The following is a 17,369-nucleotide window of genomic DNA, read 5'->3' as shown; positions in this document are numbered from 1 at the left end:
TGATGTTCCTAAAACTAACAACACAACAAATATTGCCTGTAACTCCCAAGTAGTCTTCACTAACTACTATGTCGCACCCGTGCATCAGCATAAACTAAAGAGTCGAGTATAAATCCCATCTCATAAACACAAATATCAAATATTTATATACCAAAATGACAGCTTTTAGATTGAATGTACTGTTCGAAATACAAGGTCCTATGAACACTATGAAACTTTTGTTAATACAAATTGTTTGGAATGTAGCGAGAGCAATTCCAAACTTCCCTTTAAGGTACGAAACATCTGATCTTATTTTGTACAGCCAATCATCTCAAGAAGGAACACTGGTAATGCAAAAAATGCAGCATTTGGAGTTGCAAATATCACTCACAAGACATCATGTTACCAATAATGAGAGTTTTCAGAAGAGGATCATTTGACATATGTTCAAAAAATGTAAGTTTTTTAGTTCTTGCCAGATTAAGAGTTATTACCAGGAAACCATACCTTTCTGCTATTCAGTTATCTTTGCAAGCCTTCAAGTGGATCTCCTCAAAGAGTAGTACCCTGAACAGAGTAGTAAGTCAGTCTCATCTACAATAACTGAGACTAATTCCTTCTTGAACTAAGGTTTACTGTAACTTTAAGAGCCATAACTGAATATGCTGAACCCCGCGGTTCAGATCCTCCAATTTTCTCACAAATTTTCCTTTCATCACTTTGGACATGCCATCATCACATCCATTATTGCTATCAGTTACACTTCTGGAAAACGAAAGTATGAAATGAGAAAAACTGCTCTCTGGCCCCTGAAGTGTTGAAGGATGATAATCAGGAGGCACAGAGTCCCCAGTTTCAGACAAAAAAAGAGAAAACTCACTCTCACTACTACTTTCCAGAGGATACATTCTACTCCCTCATAAGAGTAGACACACACACACACACACACACACACACACACACACACACACACACACACACAAACTTTCAAACAACGAAAGAATACAACGCAAGCCACGAGACCAAGATTTCCAAGAGCTGAGCCACATCAAGGAACCGTTAGTAACCCTACAAACCACTTGTAGCTCTGCAAATGACATTGTATTACAATGTCACTAGCATTTACAGAGAAAACCTTGAAACATACACATCTCCGCCATCAGCGCTCTGGCACTCTCAGCTCCTCTAGCATATCTATGTTGTTAGCACTGTACGATGACTGTACGTGGATATATACATTGCTAAAAGTTAAAAGGTTAATGGTTATCAGCTCCACTGTGAAACCACAGCACATTCCAGGTAACAAATGTTCTTCAGACTGACAGGAGACAAAGTGTATATTGTCCTATCCATCGTTTGAAAGTCATCTGTGTATATGACAGCAGCACCCAGATACTCCTGAAGAACTAAGAGAAACAGATATCGAGCAGTCACGGAGGTGACAAACTTCAGATTCCTGAAAAACAAATCAGTACCAGTTCATGGTTGTATGAATAATCAAGGAGGAGTACTTGGGAATACCACAGGGAGCTTGTTCTTTGTGGGTTGACGAAAGTCCTGGTGGACGGTCTCAAGGCACATTCCAACTGGGAAGTCCAACCGAGCAGGAGTGACATCCTGTTTGAAGAAAGTGTGTGAAACATCAAATGATTAGGAAATTGTCATATAGTTATTGTTTAAGTGTGCAGGAGCCGGTATCATTGGAACGGAAGAGGGAAGACCCCCAGCTCTGGTAACGAGACACTATGGGGTTGCTCAAGATGGCTCCAGTGGCCAGACTTATTTCATGATTATGCATTAGGTCCAATAATTCATAGCCAAATGTGTACTGATCCACAAACCTTGCAACCATTGTTCAGTCAGGACAAAACCAGTGACCAGTAACCACAGTAGAATAGCATGATTCGCACCCTGAGAGGTATGGATGAGGAAGCACAGAATCTTAAGGTTTCACATGCCGCTTGTTTTACGCTGACAAACATAGGGTAGCAATGTCAGCTTTTTATGAGAACTGTACAAATACCCAAGATTGGCTCTAAGTTAATTTGAACAATTGTACCATGACAGAAATGCATAAACTGCAGATTTGCGGGGGCACATTCGAAGCCATGGGAAGGATAGAACCAAATGAACTTCAGATGGCTCTTTTCTACATCTTCACCAACATCTCTACATCCCATTGTACCAGTAATTAGGGTTTTTAATGCTCAATTCATGTATGGAGTGTGGGAAGAATTACTAAATGCTTTTGTGCATGCAGTAATTATTTTAATCTTATCCTCATTATCCCTATGAGAGTGATATGAAGTGAAGTATATTCCTAGAGTAATCATTTAAAGCCAGTTCTTTAAACTTTAACAGACTTTCTCAAGATAGATGTAAACTATCTTCAAGAGTCTTCCAGCTCAGTTCCTTCGTATCTTCGTGACACTATCCCACAGATCAAACAAACATACATACATTCACCCATTCTCTGTATATGTTCAATACTAGAACTGGTCACGACAGTGATTTGTGAGTAGTCTCCTTTGTCGTCCCTATAAAAAAAGTCCTCAATCCAGTCACAAATTTCATTTCATACCCCCAATGATCATACTTTTGACAATAAGCATAGGTATAGTACTGAGTCAAATGCTTTTCAGAAATCAAGAAATGCTGCATTTAACTGAATACCTTGATCCAAAGCTTTCAATATCACATGTGAGAAAAGTGAGAGTTGCGTTTCACACTACCAATGTTTTCGGAATCCATGCTAGCTGGCACTGACAAGCTCATTTGGTTCAAGATACCCAATTCTGTTTGAGCTCAAAATATGTTCCAAGATTCTACAACAAATTGAAAGATATTGATGGTAGTTTTGTGGATAAATTTCATTGCTTTTCTTGTAGATGGGTGTTACTTGTGCTTTCTTCCAACTACTGGACATTTTTGTTCAAGGGATCTATGACTGATTATAGTTAGAAAAGGGGTTAACTCTGCTGCAAATTCAATGTAGAATCTGACAGGGATTCCATCGGGCCCTGGAACTTTGTTCAATTTTAATGATTTCAACTGTTTCAACACCACTGATGGTAATACTCATTTATCTCAACTTTTCAGTGATGTGTGTATTAAATTGCAGTAATTGTCCTGGGGTTTCCTTTGAAAAGGAACATTTGAAAATATAGTTAAGCATTTGAGCTTTCACTTTGCTACCCTCAAATTCCTGTCTCATTTGCTAGACTGGACACTAAATTTTAGAGCTACTAACAGTCTTTCCATATGACCAGAATTTCTTTGGATTTTGTGAAATATCATACAACAATATTCTGCTACATTAGTCATTGAAAGCATCAATCTCTCGACAGCCAATTGTGTTTCATTCAGCTTCTGTCCATCTTTAGCCCTATGCTTTGTTTTGCATCTATTATTGTAAGCTGTTTCTTTAGAAATTTCTTTCCAGTGAGTGCATACCACAGACGGTTCTTCCCATTATAAACTGTTCTACTGGGTACACACCTATTGAGTGCATGGTTTTTCTTTTAAACTTGAGCCATGGTACCCCTGCATCCTCCTGCCCTGTGCTGAAAGTTTCACGTTCCTCAGCTATTTATGACATTACTGATTTTTTATCTAGTTTACTGAAAATATATATGCCTTTCTCTACTTTTAGTTATCCTTTGTACTTTGGTGATCAATTCAGTCAAAACCGTGTAATGATCACTGATACCAGTTTCAGATGTGGACATCCTCAAAGAAGTGGTTCTATTTGTTGCCATTAGATCAATATCCACTGAAGAGCCGAAGAAACTGGTACACCTGCCTAATATTGTGTAGGGTGCCTGCAAGCACAGAGAAGTGCCCCCACATAATGTGGCAAGGACTCTACTGATATTTGAAGTAGTGCTGCAGGGAACTGATACATGAATCCTGCAGGGCTGTCCATAAACCCACAAGGATATGATGGGGTGGAGATGTCTTCTGAACAGCATGTTGCAAGGCATCTCATATATGCTCAATAATGTTTATGTCTAGCAAGTTTGATGGCTCGACATGAGCATTGCTGCAGCCACTCTGTAGCAATTCTGGATGGGTGGGGTGTCACACTGTCCTGCTGGAATTGCCCAAGTCTGTTGGAATGCACAATGGACATGAATGGATGCAGATGAACAGACAGGATGCTTATATACGTGTCACCTGTCAAGTTGTATCTAGACATACCAGGGGTCCCATATCACTCCAACTGCACACGCCCCGTACTATTACAAGAGCCTCCACCAGCTTGATCAGACCCCTGCTGACATGCAGGGTCCATGAATTCATGAGGTTGCCTCCATACGCCTACACGTCCATTCGCTCTATACAATTTGAAACGAGACTCGTCCGACCAGGTAACATGTTTCCAGTCATCAACACTCCAATATTGCTGTTAACGGGTCCAGGCGAGGCATAAAGCTTTGTGTCGTGCAGTCGCAGTCGTCAAAGGTACATGAGTGGGCCTTCGGCTTCGAAAGCCCATATCAATGATGTTTCGTTGAATGGTTCACAAGTTGACATTTGTTGATGGCCCAGCATTGAAATCCGCATCAATATGAAGAAGGAATGCACTTCTGTACATCTAACGATTCTCTTCAGTCGTTGGTCCCGTTCTTGCAGCATCTTTTTCAGGCTGCAGCGATATCAGAGATTTGATGTTTTACCGGATTCCTCATTCATGGTACTCTCATGACTTAGTCGTACTGGAAAATCCGCATTTCATCGCTACCTCAGGGATACTGTGTACCATCGCTAGTGCACCGACTATAACACCTTGTTCAAACTCACTCAAATCTTGATAGCTTGCCACTGTAGCAGCAGTAACTGATCTAACAACTGCACAAGGCACTTGTTTGTCTTATATAGGTGATGCCAATCACAGCACCATATTTTTGCCTGTTTACATATCTCTGTATTTGAATATGCACGCCTACACCAGTTTCTTTGGCACTTCAGTGTATTTTCATCATGAGAGGGGTTCCTAACTATCTGTTCTAGCTGGTTTTCAGAGAAGGAATTTAGTTATATTTCACAGGATGTCTTATCACACCCACTACGAAAATTAATTTTCACAACTGAGTGCTGGATGACTGAAGTCTCCACCAATGACTACAGTGTGGGTTGGGAACTTACTTACAAGTGAACTGAGGTGTTCTCTGAAGTTTTCAATTACATCAGGATATGAGTCTGGTTGGGCAACAGAAGGATCCAATTACCATTATATGCCCATGCCTGATACTAAGTCTTGCCCAAACAATCTCACATGCCTTCAATTTCTATCTCGGTGGATCTGAGTTTCTAGTCTGCTGTGATAAATACACCACCTCCATTTCCCATTTGCCTCTCCTTTTGATATATGCTTAACTATTGTCCAAAAATCTAACTGATATCAATTTCAGGTTTCAACCAACTTTCTGTATCTAGTATTGTGTGAGCTTCATTCCTTTTCAGGAGAGCTTCAAACTCTGGCACTTTGTTGTGAATGCTTCAGCAGGTAACAATTAGAATTTTAATACTCTCACCTATGGGAGGCATTTCTTTCAATCTGACACTGATACTTCCAGGTTATATTCAGCTATTGTTATGTGGATTGGATGGAGAATCACCTAATCTAAAAGTACCCTTGTGTGCACCCCATGAAAAGTCATCTAACTGAGTAGTAGGTTCTGATGTGTAGTTCACATCTGACCCATTCAGGGGAACCCCACATCCTATGGTTCTGAGGTCATGTTCAGCAAAACTTAAAGATTGGAAGCTGTATCCAATGCTGAATTCTCTCTTTGAAATACAGTGCAGGAAAGCCATTGGTCCAATAGAAGGTCACTAGCCCACTGATGGCAGTAAGGTAAAGTATAGCCCTGACAGATGCTGTCCCCTTGAATGAATGTGGAGCTGAGTGATATTGTAAGTGGGCCATCAGAGGGATGTAAATTGATGATTAAAATGTTTGCATCACTGAGAACAGATGCCCTATGTGTGTAAAAAATGACCGCAGTGAGATGCTGGGAAGCAGAAGCACATGTTACCAAGGGTGAGATGTAGTGTTCTCAACATTTCTTCTTACCACATTTAATTAGGTAGTAAGCCTTTGCACAGAGCCACTTAAAAGTGATGATGTCTAGCAGTGAAGGTCTCACTTGAGATGTTCCAGGGTCCTTCTATGATTCTAAATAGTTATTTCAATATCTTTGGCTCACTGTGTAACCGGCAGCTGGTGGAGGGGGACCTTGGGAAGACACACAGCAGTTACAGCAGCATGGAAAAACGTTTCTGAGATATCTCCCACAACTTTGGCACTGCAATCTGCTAGGAGGGGGGATGAAGGTGATGACAGGTATATACAACTGCCTCTTACCCTTTAGGGAATGCAACATGGCAACTGGTCGCTTGGGTGGTAGCAAAGAAGCGATAGCATCACTTAAAGTGAACACTGTCACTGAGATCACCATATAATGACAACTGTAGCAAAGCCACAATATTGAGGCCAAAATCTTAAGATAGATAGCAAAAGAGGTGTCACAAGTAGCACGAAAGTAGGTAGGGTACCATCACTGAGAAGATATGTACCAAAACTGGAAAGAAGCTTGTCAATGAGAAGGACCCTGCCAGATGATGAGAGACTCCCCCCACAAGGGGTGGCTTGCACTGAAATCACCACATAGCAGTCCGCCCCAGTAGCTGAGTGGTCAGCGCGACAGACTGTCAATCCAAAGGGCCCGGGTTCGATTCCCGGCTGGGTCGGAGATTTTCTCCGCCCAGGGACTAGGTGTTGTGTTGTCCTAATCATCATTTCATCCCCATCGACGCGCAAGTTGCCGAAGTGGCGTCAAATCGAAAGACTTGCATCAGGCGAACGGTCTACCCGACGGGAGGCCCTCGTCACATGACATTTCATTTTACCACATAGCAGAAAGGCAGAAGGGTTTGTTGGGGGGTAAAGTAATCATAGAAAACTGACCATCTCAAAAATGTACGTGTCCTGCCCAAGGGTGAATGTTGTTGTTGTGGTCTTCAGTCCTGAGACTGGTTTGATGCAGCTCCCCATGATAAAGGGTGAATAGACATCGTAAATTGTAAGTACTGGGGGTTGCTCACACTAGTGCAGCTGTCAATACCAATGTGGTACCGAGATGGATCTACACTCGGACATCTGTGCAAATCAATTTACAGACCCCTTCTGATGCATTTTTGGGACCAGCCTGGTTCCAATAGAAGGCATGGTAACTTTGAAGGGTTGGAGAATGGTCATCAGTGATCAACCATTCTTGAAGAGCAACACATATCACAGAACAGTCGGGTGTTAGTTGATGTATCTCTGGCAGATGACAGTAATATCCACTACAGTTCCATTCAATCATCAAGTTAAGGGTACTCTTGTTTAGCAGGTGATGACCAAGTCTGAGCATAGCTCAGGCCACAAAGCTGTGTTTAAAATACTGCACCCAAGTATAGCTCAGGATACGATTTTTTGGATGTGCAAACCACCTGTCACTCGAGAGCTGGACTCATTTTGTATGAAATGAATGTATGGATGTCTTGATATCTGTCACTTAACAGGCACTGCCTTCTTTTGTCAATTTCTGGAATTATTTCTTTAGAAAATTTTAGCAAATGTAATAACTGTTGTTGTGAGTGGCTGAGCCAATACATCTACATCTACATCCATACTCCGCAAGCCACCTGACGGTGTGTGTTGGAGGGTACCCTGAGTACTTCTATTGGTTCTTCCTTCTATTCCAGTCTCTTATTGTTCGTGGAAAGAAAGATTGTCAGTATGCTTCTGTGTGGGCTCTAATCTCTCCGATTTTATCCTCATGGTCTCTTCGCGAGATATACATAGGAGGGAGCAATATACTGCTTGACAGTTTCAACTGGGGGCTCAGCCGGGATATTGTGTCGTGATTTTCAACAGTGCGACGATGAAGAAAAAATTTGCGTGCGTTAATACCAGTTTTTGAGAATGTGTGTTGCAGTATTTGTGTTCATCGAGCAGTAAAAGTTTTGGAGAAAAAATGTTTCAGCAAAAAATATAATTTTCGACAGAAGAAGGAATTTTAAGAATTTTGGCTAACAATCACATGGATGGAGAACGTGGATGTACAACAGTAGAAGATAGTTCCAGGTAAGTGAAGAAACCATCGTATTTTGCTAAAAACAATATTTGTTTTTAATCTTGTTTTCTATTACTGTGTTTTTTTTTTTAATTTATTCATCACCATGGTTCTGAACATTTCTAAGAGTATTGTGCCTAAAGCAGAAAATAGTAATTTAATAGACTTTGGAATTCAGGATATGCCTAATGAAACAGAAAGATCCAATCAATTTAGTTTAAAAGATTTTCTTGTAAATTTGGATGGAAAAATTGATAACATTTTGTTGCAAGTCCAAGCAGTCAATACCCAAGTGGGTGATCTTTCGGACAGGGTTGGGAGTGTTGAGGAAAAAATTGAATCTGTGGAAGAAAAAGTACAAGAAATTGATGCTAAATTGAGCGATGAAATTAATACTGTAAAAAATGAGTTACTGGCAGATAGGGAAAAAAATTTAATTGATTTTAATGAGATCAAATGGGAAATTAAAAATTTGGATGAGAACACAAAAGTTTTAGTTAAAAATGTAGAACAAAAAACAGACACTCGTTTGGTTACTTTAGAAGAAAAAATAGAATGCAATGATTTAGAAAACAAAAAATTTGTTAAAGAACTTAGTAAAAAAGTTGAAAGTTTTAACACTGAATTTCAAAACAAAAATCACATTGTCAACACATGCAATCTTGTATCAAATATTCCAGTGAAGCACTTTTCGGTAGACGGACCTTTACTTCCTGTTGATTTTATACAGTATTGTAAGGATTGTTTTTACCTTTCTCACCAGATGATATGAAAATTAAATTTGTGAAAAAATTCTTGGAAGGGGAAGGTTTAACTTGGGCAAACCAAATTGTAACTGTGGGGATGACCTTTTCAGAATTTGAATCAAAATTTCTGGAAAATTTTTGGGATAATCTTAAACAAACTAGAACCAAAAGTGAATTTTTAAATGGGAGAAACTATAGAGAATCAGATGGGAGTATGAAACAATTTTGCAAAAGTGAACTTCAAAAACTTGTTCATTTAACAAAACCTTTGGATGACTTGATCAAAATTGATACCTTAAAGAGAAGATTGCCATCAGCAATGCAGTTGAATTTAGTTCATTGTTCCGATAGTAATATTGAGCAGTTTCTCAATTATATTGAAAAGTTGGATAGAATAACAACAAGAACACACAGTGAGTTTACTCAGAAAGGTAGTGGTCAAAATTGGGGAAATGAAAACTTTCTTAAAAGGGAACAAAACAATTATCACAGTGTGTCAAAATTCAGGGGGCTATAACAATAATTTTCAAAAGAAGGACCATAATTTTCATCCCAAGCAAGAACAGCATTTTCACAGAAATAATCAACAAAGTAGAGAACACTTTAGGGATCATAATCACAGAAATTTTGCTAGAGATCAGTACAATAGTGACTACCAACAACCAGGTAATGTTTGGCATAGGAATGGGAACAAAAATGTTGATCAGAGACATTGGCAGAACCACAATCAGCAGTTTAAACAGGAACCAGTTATTCAGGAAATAAAAAACGAGTAGACGCCCCCTTGAAGGTCCGCAAGGTTGAGGCAAAAGGTGATTATGATGAAAGGACCAATGGATGTGACTATCATAAACCTAAACATGACAGATCTAAACCTAAGCAATCACATGAGGTCATTAGTTGTTACTTACTGAAGAAGTTTCAGGAGGAAAATAATGATGATATTGATGAAGATAAAATTTTCAGTACACAAGAACATACAGTAGATAAAAGTAACCATGATTCATTTAATTTAACAGAGTTTTACACTTGGGCAGAAAAGAACAATACTTTGTCAGATGATTTAATTTGTAGTCAGGTTTCTACATCTACATCCATACTCCACAAGCCACCTGACGGTGTGAGGCGGAGGGTACCCTGAGTACCTCTATCGGTTCTCCCTTCTCTTCCAGTCTCGTATTGTACGTGGAAAGAAGGATTGTCGGCATGCTTCTGTGTGGGCTCTAATCTCTCTGATTTTATCCTCATGGTCTCTTCGCGAGATATACGTAGGAGGGAGCAATATACTGCTTGACTCTTCGGTGAAGGTATGTTCTCGAAACTTCAACAAAAGCCCCTACCGAGCTACTGAGCGTCTCTCCTGCAGAGTCTTCCACTGGAGTTTATCTATCATCTCCGTAACGCTTTCGCAATTACTAAATGATCCTGTAACAAAGCGCGCTGCTCTTCGTTGGATCTTCTCTATCTCTTCTATCAACCCTACCTGGTGCGGATCCCACACTGCTGAGCAGTATTCAAGCATTGGGCGAACAAGCGTACTGTAACCTACTTCCTTTGTTGTCGGATTGCATTTCCTTAAGATTCTTCCAATGAATCTCAGTCTGGCATCTGCTTTACCGACGATCAACTTTATATGATCATTCCATTTTAAATCACTCCTAATGAGTACTCCCAGATAATTTATGGAATTAACTACTTCCAGTTGCTGACCTGCTATTTTGTAGCTAAATGATAAGGGACCTATCTTTCTATGTATTCGCATCACATTACACTTGTCTACATTGAGATTCAATTGCCATTCCGTGCACCATGCGTCAATTCGCTGCAGATCCTCCTGCATTTCAGTACAATTTTCCATTGTTGCAACCTCTCGATACACCACAGCATCATCTGCAAAAAGCCTCAGTGAACTTCCGATGTCATCCACCAGGTCATTTATGTATATTGTGAATAGCAACGGTCCTATGACACTCCCCTGCGGCACACCTGAAATCACTCTTACTTCGGAAGACTTCTCTCCATTGAGAATGACATGCTGCGTTCTGTTATCTAGGAACTCCTCAATCCAATCACACAATTGATCTGATAGTCCGTATGCTCTTACTTTGTTCATTAAACGACTGTGGGGAACTGTGTCAAACGCCTTGCGGAAGTCAAGAAACACGGCATCTACCTGTGAACCCGTGTCTATGGCCCTCTGAGTCTCGTGGACGAATAGCGAGAGCTGGGTTTCACACGACCGTCTTTTTCGAAACCCATGCTGATTCCTACAGAGTAGATTTCTAGTCTCCAGAAAAGACATTATACTCGAACATAATACGTGTTCCAAAATTCTACAACTGATCGACGTTAGAGATATAGGTCTATAGTTCTGCACATCTGTTTGACGTCCCTTCTTGAAAACGGGGATGACCTGTGCCCTTTTCCAATCCTTTGGAACGCTTCGCTCTTCTAGAGACCTACGGTACACCGCTGCAAGAAGGGGGGCAAGTTCCTTCGCGTACTCTGTGTAAAATCGAACTGGTATTCCATCAGGACCAGCGGCCTTTCGTCTTTTGAGCGATTTTAATTGTTTCTCTGTCCCTCTGTCGTCTATTTCGATATCTACCATTTTGTCAACTGTGCGACAATCTAGAGAAGGAACTACAGTTCAGTCTTCCTCTGTGAAACAGCTTTGGAAGAAGACATTTAGTAATTCGGCCTTTAGTCTGTCATCCTCTGTTTCAGTACCATTTTGGTCACAGAGTGTCTGGACATTTTGTTTTGATACACCTACCGCTTTGACATAGGACCAAAATTTCTTAGGATTTTCTGCCAAGTCAGTACATAGAACTTTACTTTCGAAATTTAGGCGGTGGCGGGGATCGAATCTGGTACCGAAGACGTTTTGATTATGAATGAAAGACGCTACCCCTAGACCACGGGTTTGTAGTAGATCAGAGACTTGTGTGAATGAAAGAGAGGTTATTGTTGGGCGTTACAGCGGTACATCACCAAGTTTCTTGCAAGATAGTAATGTTCAGGTCTTGTTAGGTGTTGCTCTTTTAATTAAGACAGAACCTCTTGATAGTTCACTGAGGTAAGTGATTTCTCCAAATATGCTATTCTTATTAGCTGCATAGGCTTAGTAGGCAGCAAGGACCTTCCACCTCTCTGGATGGAAATCAGGAACTGTGAGGAGTAAGTTTCTACAGTTCATTTAATTTTGCTTAACTCTCATGGTGTAGCTGAGGAAGGATTGCAAGATCCTCATGGCTTCACTGTGCAAGATGGATGTCATGATACTACCTCCTCTAGTTGAGGGCTCTCCCAATGGGTGCCATCCAGCCAGAACAATGACCACCAGGCTGACGATAATTGCCTGGAGTCCCAGGTGCAAGCACCGAGTGATGTGGCAAATGGTTAGCACACTGGACTCGCATTCGGGACAACGACTGTTATACCCACATCCTGCTATACTGGTTTAGGTTTTCTGTGATTTCCCTAAATCGCTTCAGGCAAATGCCGGGCTGGTTCCTTTGAAAGGGCACGGCTGACTTACTTCCCCATCCTTCCTTAATCTGATGGAGATGAACACTCTGTTTGGTTCCCTCCCCTGAATCAACCAACCAACCAGGGGCAGGCAACTACACTTTGGCATGTTAGGGGAGGTAATTGCTCCACCATCAATAGTGTGATCACTTATGTAATCAGGTAGTTCCACCTTGTGGGTACCTGACAGCCACCCCCCCCCCCCCCCCCCAACCCCCCACACAGACTGGTTACCAGGCTGGGTATTGGGCAACCACCCATGCTGCAAAGCCTGACTTTAGTTCCAGTAAATATTTTAGAAAAGGTAGAAATCAAAGCTGTATGTCAGGACCCAACATTAGTTAACCCAAAATGGGTGTATCAAACTGACTAACATGGGGGGAGGGGGGGGGGGGGGTGGTATGGCAGATGGGTTTGCAAGAGCCATAATCGGTGCTACACAGACAAGAGATCACAGCACATAAAAGGAAGAATTATTGGAATGGCACAAGACCTTATGCCTGCCACGCACGCACAAATGTGATGTGAGGATCTTCAGGTGAAATCTGTTTCTTGCCGCAATTACTAAGCAGAACTGTAAGGGTCAGACAAATGAAGAAAAGATAGATGGAAAAAAGTAAAATATGGAAATCATGTGGGGAGGCATCGAGGCTGCGTGGGGATGTGCAACGTCTTCCCAGTGAAACTTCTGCTGTGCCCATATGTTGCCAAGATAATTTCGACCATGCTGCAGAAGTTTCGATGGGAAGCTCTTCCACATCCTCCATACAGTCCAGATCTCTCGCTGCATGATATTTTTGCAGCCTTAAAAAGAGAGAGAGAGAGAGAGAGAGAGAGAGAGAGAGAGAGAGAGAGAGAGAGAGAAAAGGTTGCATGCTTAGGTACAATCATGGTTTTCTAGGCAACTGCAAACGTTTTTCCATTAAGTCACTGTCTGTCTTAGAGGTATTAAAGGTTATGGTGATTACTTTTGAAATAATAAATAGTTTACTTACTTTATTTCCATTTGCCTTGTTTCTATTTTGGCTGCACCTTATATCCTCCTACCTCTCTTTACACTTCTGTTACTGCCTGTAGTCAGTGCTGCTACATCAGCCTTATGATAATGATTCTATGCTCTACTTTAAATGAATCAAAAAGTTTGGGCCTGTTTGTAACCAGAAGATATAAGATGTTCCCCTCCCGAGTCAGAAGACTGACTAACTGCTCCAGGTAATTTTCAGATAAGCCAATTACAATAACAATATGCAATTCCCTGTCCATACTACCCACCTTACTCCTCGGTTTTCCCAATCTATGATTGGTAAATTGAGGTATCGCCATAGTACCATATTTATTTATTTTATTTACATGTCTAGTTCCATAAGAACTAACCGAGTAGCAAATCTCCAGTCATGGAATGTGTCAGTACATGAAATTACAGCATAAAAGTCATAACAGATAATATAAAATGTTTATGAAAAAAAAATAGGCAAGTCATAAGTTTAGGTAAATGCAATCAACAATATAACATAAGAATTAGCTTAATTTTTCAAGTAACTCCTCAACAGAACAGAATGATTCACCTATGAGGAAATTCTTCAGTTTCGATTTGAAAGCACATGGATTGCTGCTAAGTTTCTAGAATTCTTGTGGTGCATTATTGAAAATGTATCCCGCAGTATACTGCATACCTTTCTACACAAGAGTTAAGGAAGTGCAATCCAAATGCACATTGGATTTCTGCCCAGTATTAACTGTATGAAAACTGTTAATTCTTGTGAATAAGCTGATATAATAAACAAGAAACAGCAGCAAAGAAAATACACATTGCCCTCTCAATGTCAAAATACCCAGACTAGTGAACAGGGGTCAACAAGATGTTCACGAACTTACACCACTTATTGCCTGAACTGCCTGTTTCTGAGCCAAAAATATCCTTTTAGATTGGGAAGAGTTACCCAAAAATATAATACCATACGACACAAGCGAATGAAAATAAGCAGAATAGACTAAATTTTGTGGTTAACAATCAGTAACCTCAGATACCATTTGAATAGTAAAAATGGCAGCATTAAGTATTTACATGGAAACTTCTCTAAGTTTACATGAAATGTTCTGCCACTACTGCTCCTGAGATTGGGGGTCTATAACAGCATCCAATTACAAAGTTTGACAAAATAATTTAATTGGAGAGATAAAGAAGTTACTCACCAAGCAGTGGCAGAACACACGTAAAAGGTTATTATTAGACAAGCTTTCAGAGCCAGAGGCTCCTCCTTCAGGCATAAGAGTTGAAGGGGAAGGAAGAGGGGTGAAGGAAAAGGACTGGAGAGAGCTACGAAAAGAGGTAGATTTCAGGAAAGTCATCCAGAACCACAGGCCATGGGAGACTTGCCGCTTGGGATGAGAAGGAAAGACTGACTGTTGGGGGACTTCAATGGTCAAGATTTGGAAAGCAGAGAGCTTAAAGATGGCAGACAGGATAATACACAAAACAGATATCACTGCTTAAACGTCATGATGAGTTAATAAGAGTGAAAAGCTAAGTGCATTGTAGATAAAAAGAGGTGGGAAGATGGGAGTGAAAAACAGACAGGTAAGACAATGAAAGATATAGAAAACTAAAACAGAGTGAAGAAAGAGTAGATACTGTGAAGAAATGCTGAGACAGAAGAAATTAATGTACATCAGGGCCAGTTGGGTAGCAAGAACCGAAGACATGTTCCAGTGCTAGTTCCCACCTGCGGAGTTCTGAGAAACTGTTGTGGGGGCAAGAATCGAGATGGCGCGTATGGTGAAATAGGCACCAAGGTCACAATTGTCATGTTGTAGAGTGTGCTCTGCAACATGATATTGCGTGTTGCCAGTATACCCTGTCTGCCTATGCCTATTCATCCTAATTGGTAATTTGGTGGTAGTTATGCCAATGTAAAATGCCAAACAGTGTTTACATAAAAGCTCGTATATGACTTCTTGTTTCACAGGTGGCTCTCCATTTGATAGTATATGTTTTGCCAGTTACAGGGCTGGTGTAGGTGGTGGTAGAAAGGCGCATAAAGGCAAGTCTTGCAGCAGGTACAATCACAGGGGGTAGGCACCATGGGTAGGGAGGTGGGTGCAGAAGGAGCATAGGGTCTGACAAGAATATTGCGAAGATTAGGAGGGTGACAAAAGCAATTCTAGGTGTGGTGGACAAAATTTCAGACAGAATGTATCATTTAAGAGTGCATGCTTTTAGAAAGTCATGACCTTGTCAAAGTAGTTAATCAATACAGTCCAGACCACGATACAACTGAGTGACCAGTGGTGTGCTTTGAAGTTGTTTAGAGGGATCAGCGATACCAGAATTGGATGTGATGGCCCAGGGAATCTGATTCTGAACTAGGCTGGTGGGAGTAACTACGTCTAGTGAAGGGTGAGGTGAGAAATGTGTTCTGTGTCTATATTTGTAATGTCACTAACAAGAAGGTAGTTCAGTTTAGCTTCTGAATTCCAATTCCAAATACATTCATTATTACTCTGAATCTAGTATTTCTGCATTCTGCAATCACTGCTTTGCATCTCATGTTATTTCAAAAGCAGAATACATACAAGCACCTACTGCTGATACATGCAGATCCAAATGATAAATTGGAACAGGAGAACAGACACATGCACATTTTGTAGCCCATATTTAAGGAACTAAGTAAAAACAAAGAAAAATAATAATAAAATAAAGAAATGCTTAGAAAAATAAAAACCTGATGCAATGATGTGTTGATCTCTCTACGGTTGGAATCTACATCATCTACACTAATGTGAAACCGACGCTGAAATTCCGTAGCAGCAGACTCCAAACTTCGTTCTCGTACATTCTGGTCAGTGCAAACACCCAAATTTCTGCAAAACAAATTAAGTAGATAAATCAGAAACTAATAAGCAAAAGGATAAAGACAGAATTCAAAAGTCCTCATGTAGAATCAAAAGCCTTTCATTTAAAAAAAAAAAAAAAAAAAAAAAAAAAAAAAAAAAAAAAAAAAAAAAAAAAAAAAACCACGATGGCAGGAAAACAAAACATAATGGAAAATGAGTACAGAATGTTTACTGGCTTAAAATTCTTCTTTTAACAATCTAACAAACTTTGTAAACCCGATCAAATACTGTGCAATTGCTGGGAAAAATTTTAACTGATATTTTATGAACTTTTTTGTGACACTGTTCACTGTTAGAGATTAAACATGACATGTTTTTGTGAAAGTGATTACAAAGGCACTTTTTATGTTTGTTGAACTGACAAAAATCACAACTATTACACTGTATTGAACTGGAGTGTGGGAGATGGAGAGGGGGAGGGAAGAAATTTACATTGACCACTGGTGACCATGCATAATTTTTTTAATCAATGTCTAGTTGAAAGTTTGTCAAACCTAAATGCATATACAGGGGACAGACAAAAATATTAAACCACCAAAAACAACACATTGCCATGCCTAATATGGTGCACAAAAACTGTTTGCTTCCAAACAAGCTTCCAGGTATCTCAGAATGCATAACTACAGGTCCTCTATGGTTTTCTTTTATCATTCTTCATGCAAAAATAATGCCAAGTTCAGGTAACGATGGTGAAGACAAAGCAATCACGCGTCCGTCTCTCCAAAGTAGACCACAGGGGCTCAATAATTTTGAGATCTGGTGATTGTGGTGGCCAAGACACACAGGACAATTGCTCATCATTCTCTCAAAATCAGTCCTGCATGAGGCGAGCGGTGTGAACGTGGCCCTGTTGTTTTGAAAGACATCACCACCAGTGGGGAATAAATACTGTACCATGGTACAGACCTAATCAGCCAAAATGATCACACAATCCTCAACAGTAATAAAACCTCAGGGTAAACATGCGGCCCACGGAATGTAATGATACCTGCTGCCTAAATCATCACCAAACCCCCACCATGTTCTGTTCTCGGGATATAATCTCCTCAGCTAGAAGTTGGAAATAGTGTGCAACAAGACTCATTCAACC

The 17,369-nt window shown here is 40.3% G+C and overlaps 1 protein-coding gene across 8 annotated transcripts in view; it reads right to left on the bottom strand.

Moving 5' to 3' along the window:
• Window positions 1-17,369, bottom strand: part of LOC126272480 (E3 ubiquitin-protein ligase Nedd-4) — a 203,398-nt gene that overhangs the window by 100,861 nt on the left and 85,168 nt on the right. For all 8 annotated transcript variants that reach the window (XM_049975359.1, XM_049975360.1, XM_049975363.1 and 5 more), the window contains exon 8: window positions 16,108-16,246. In XM_049975359.1, coding sequence (XP_049831316.1) covers window positions 16,108-16,246 — 139 coding nt within the window. The remainder of the gene's footprint in view (window positions 1-16,107; window positions 16,247-17,369) is intronic.

This window comes from Schistocerca gregaria, chromosome 5, assembly GCF_023897955.1.
Source record: "Schistocerca gregaria isolate iqSchGreg1 chromosome 5, iqSchGreg1.2, whole genome shotgun sequence".
Taxonomy (NCBI): Eukaryota; Metazoa; Arthropoda; class Insecta; order Orthoptera; family Acrididae; genus Schistocerca; species Schistocerca gregaria.
This window is presented reverse-complemented; position numbering and strand designations above follow the sequence as displayed.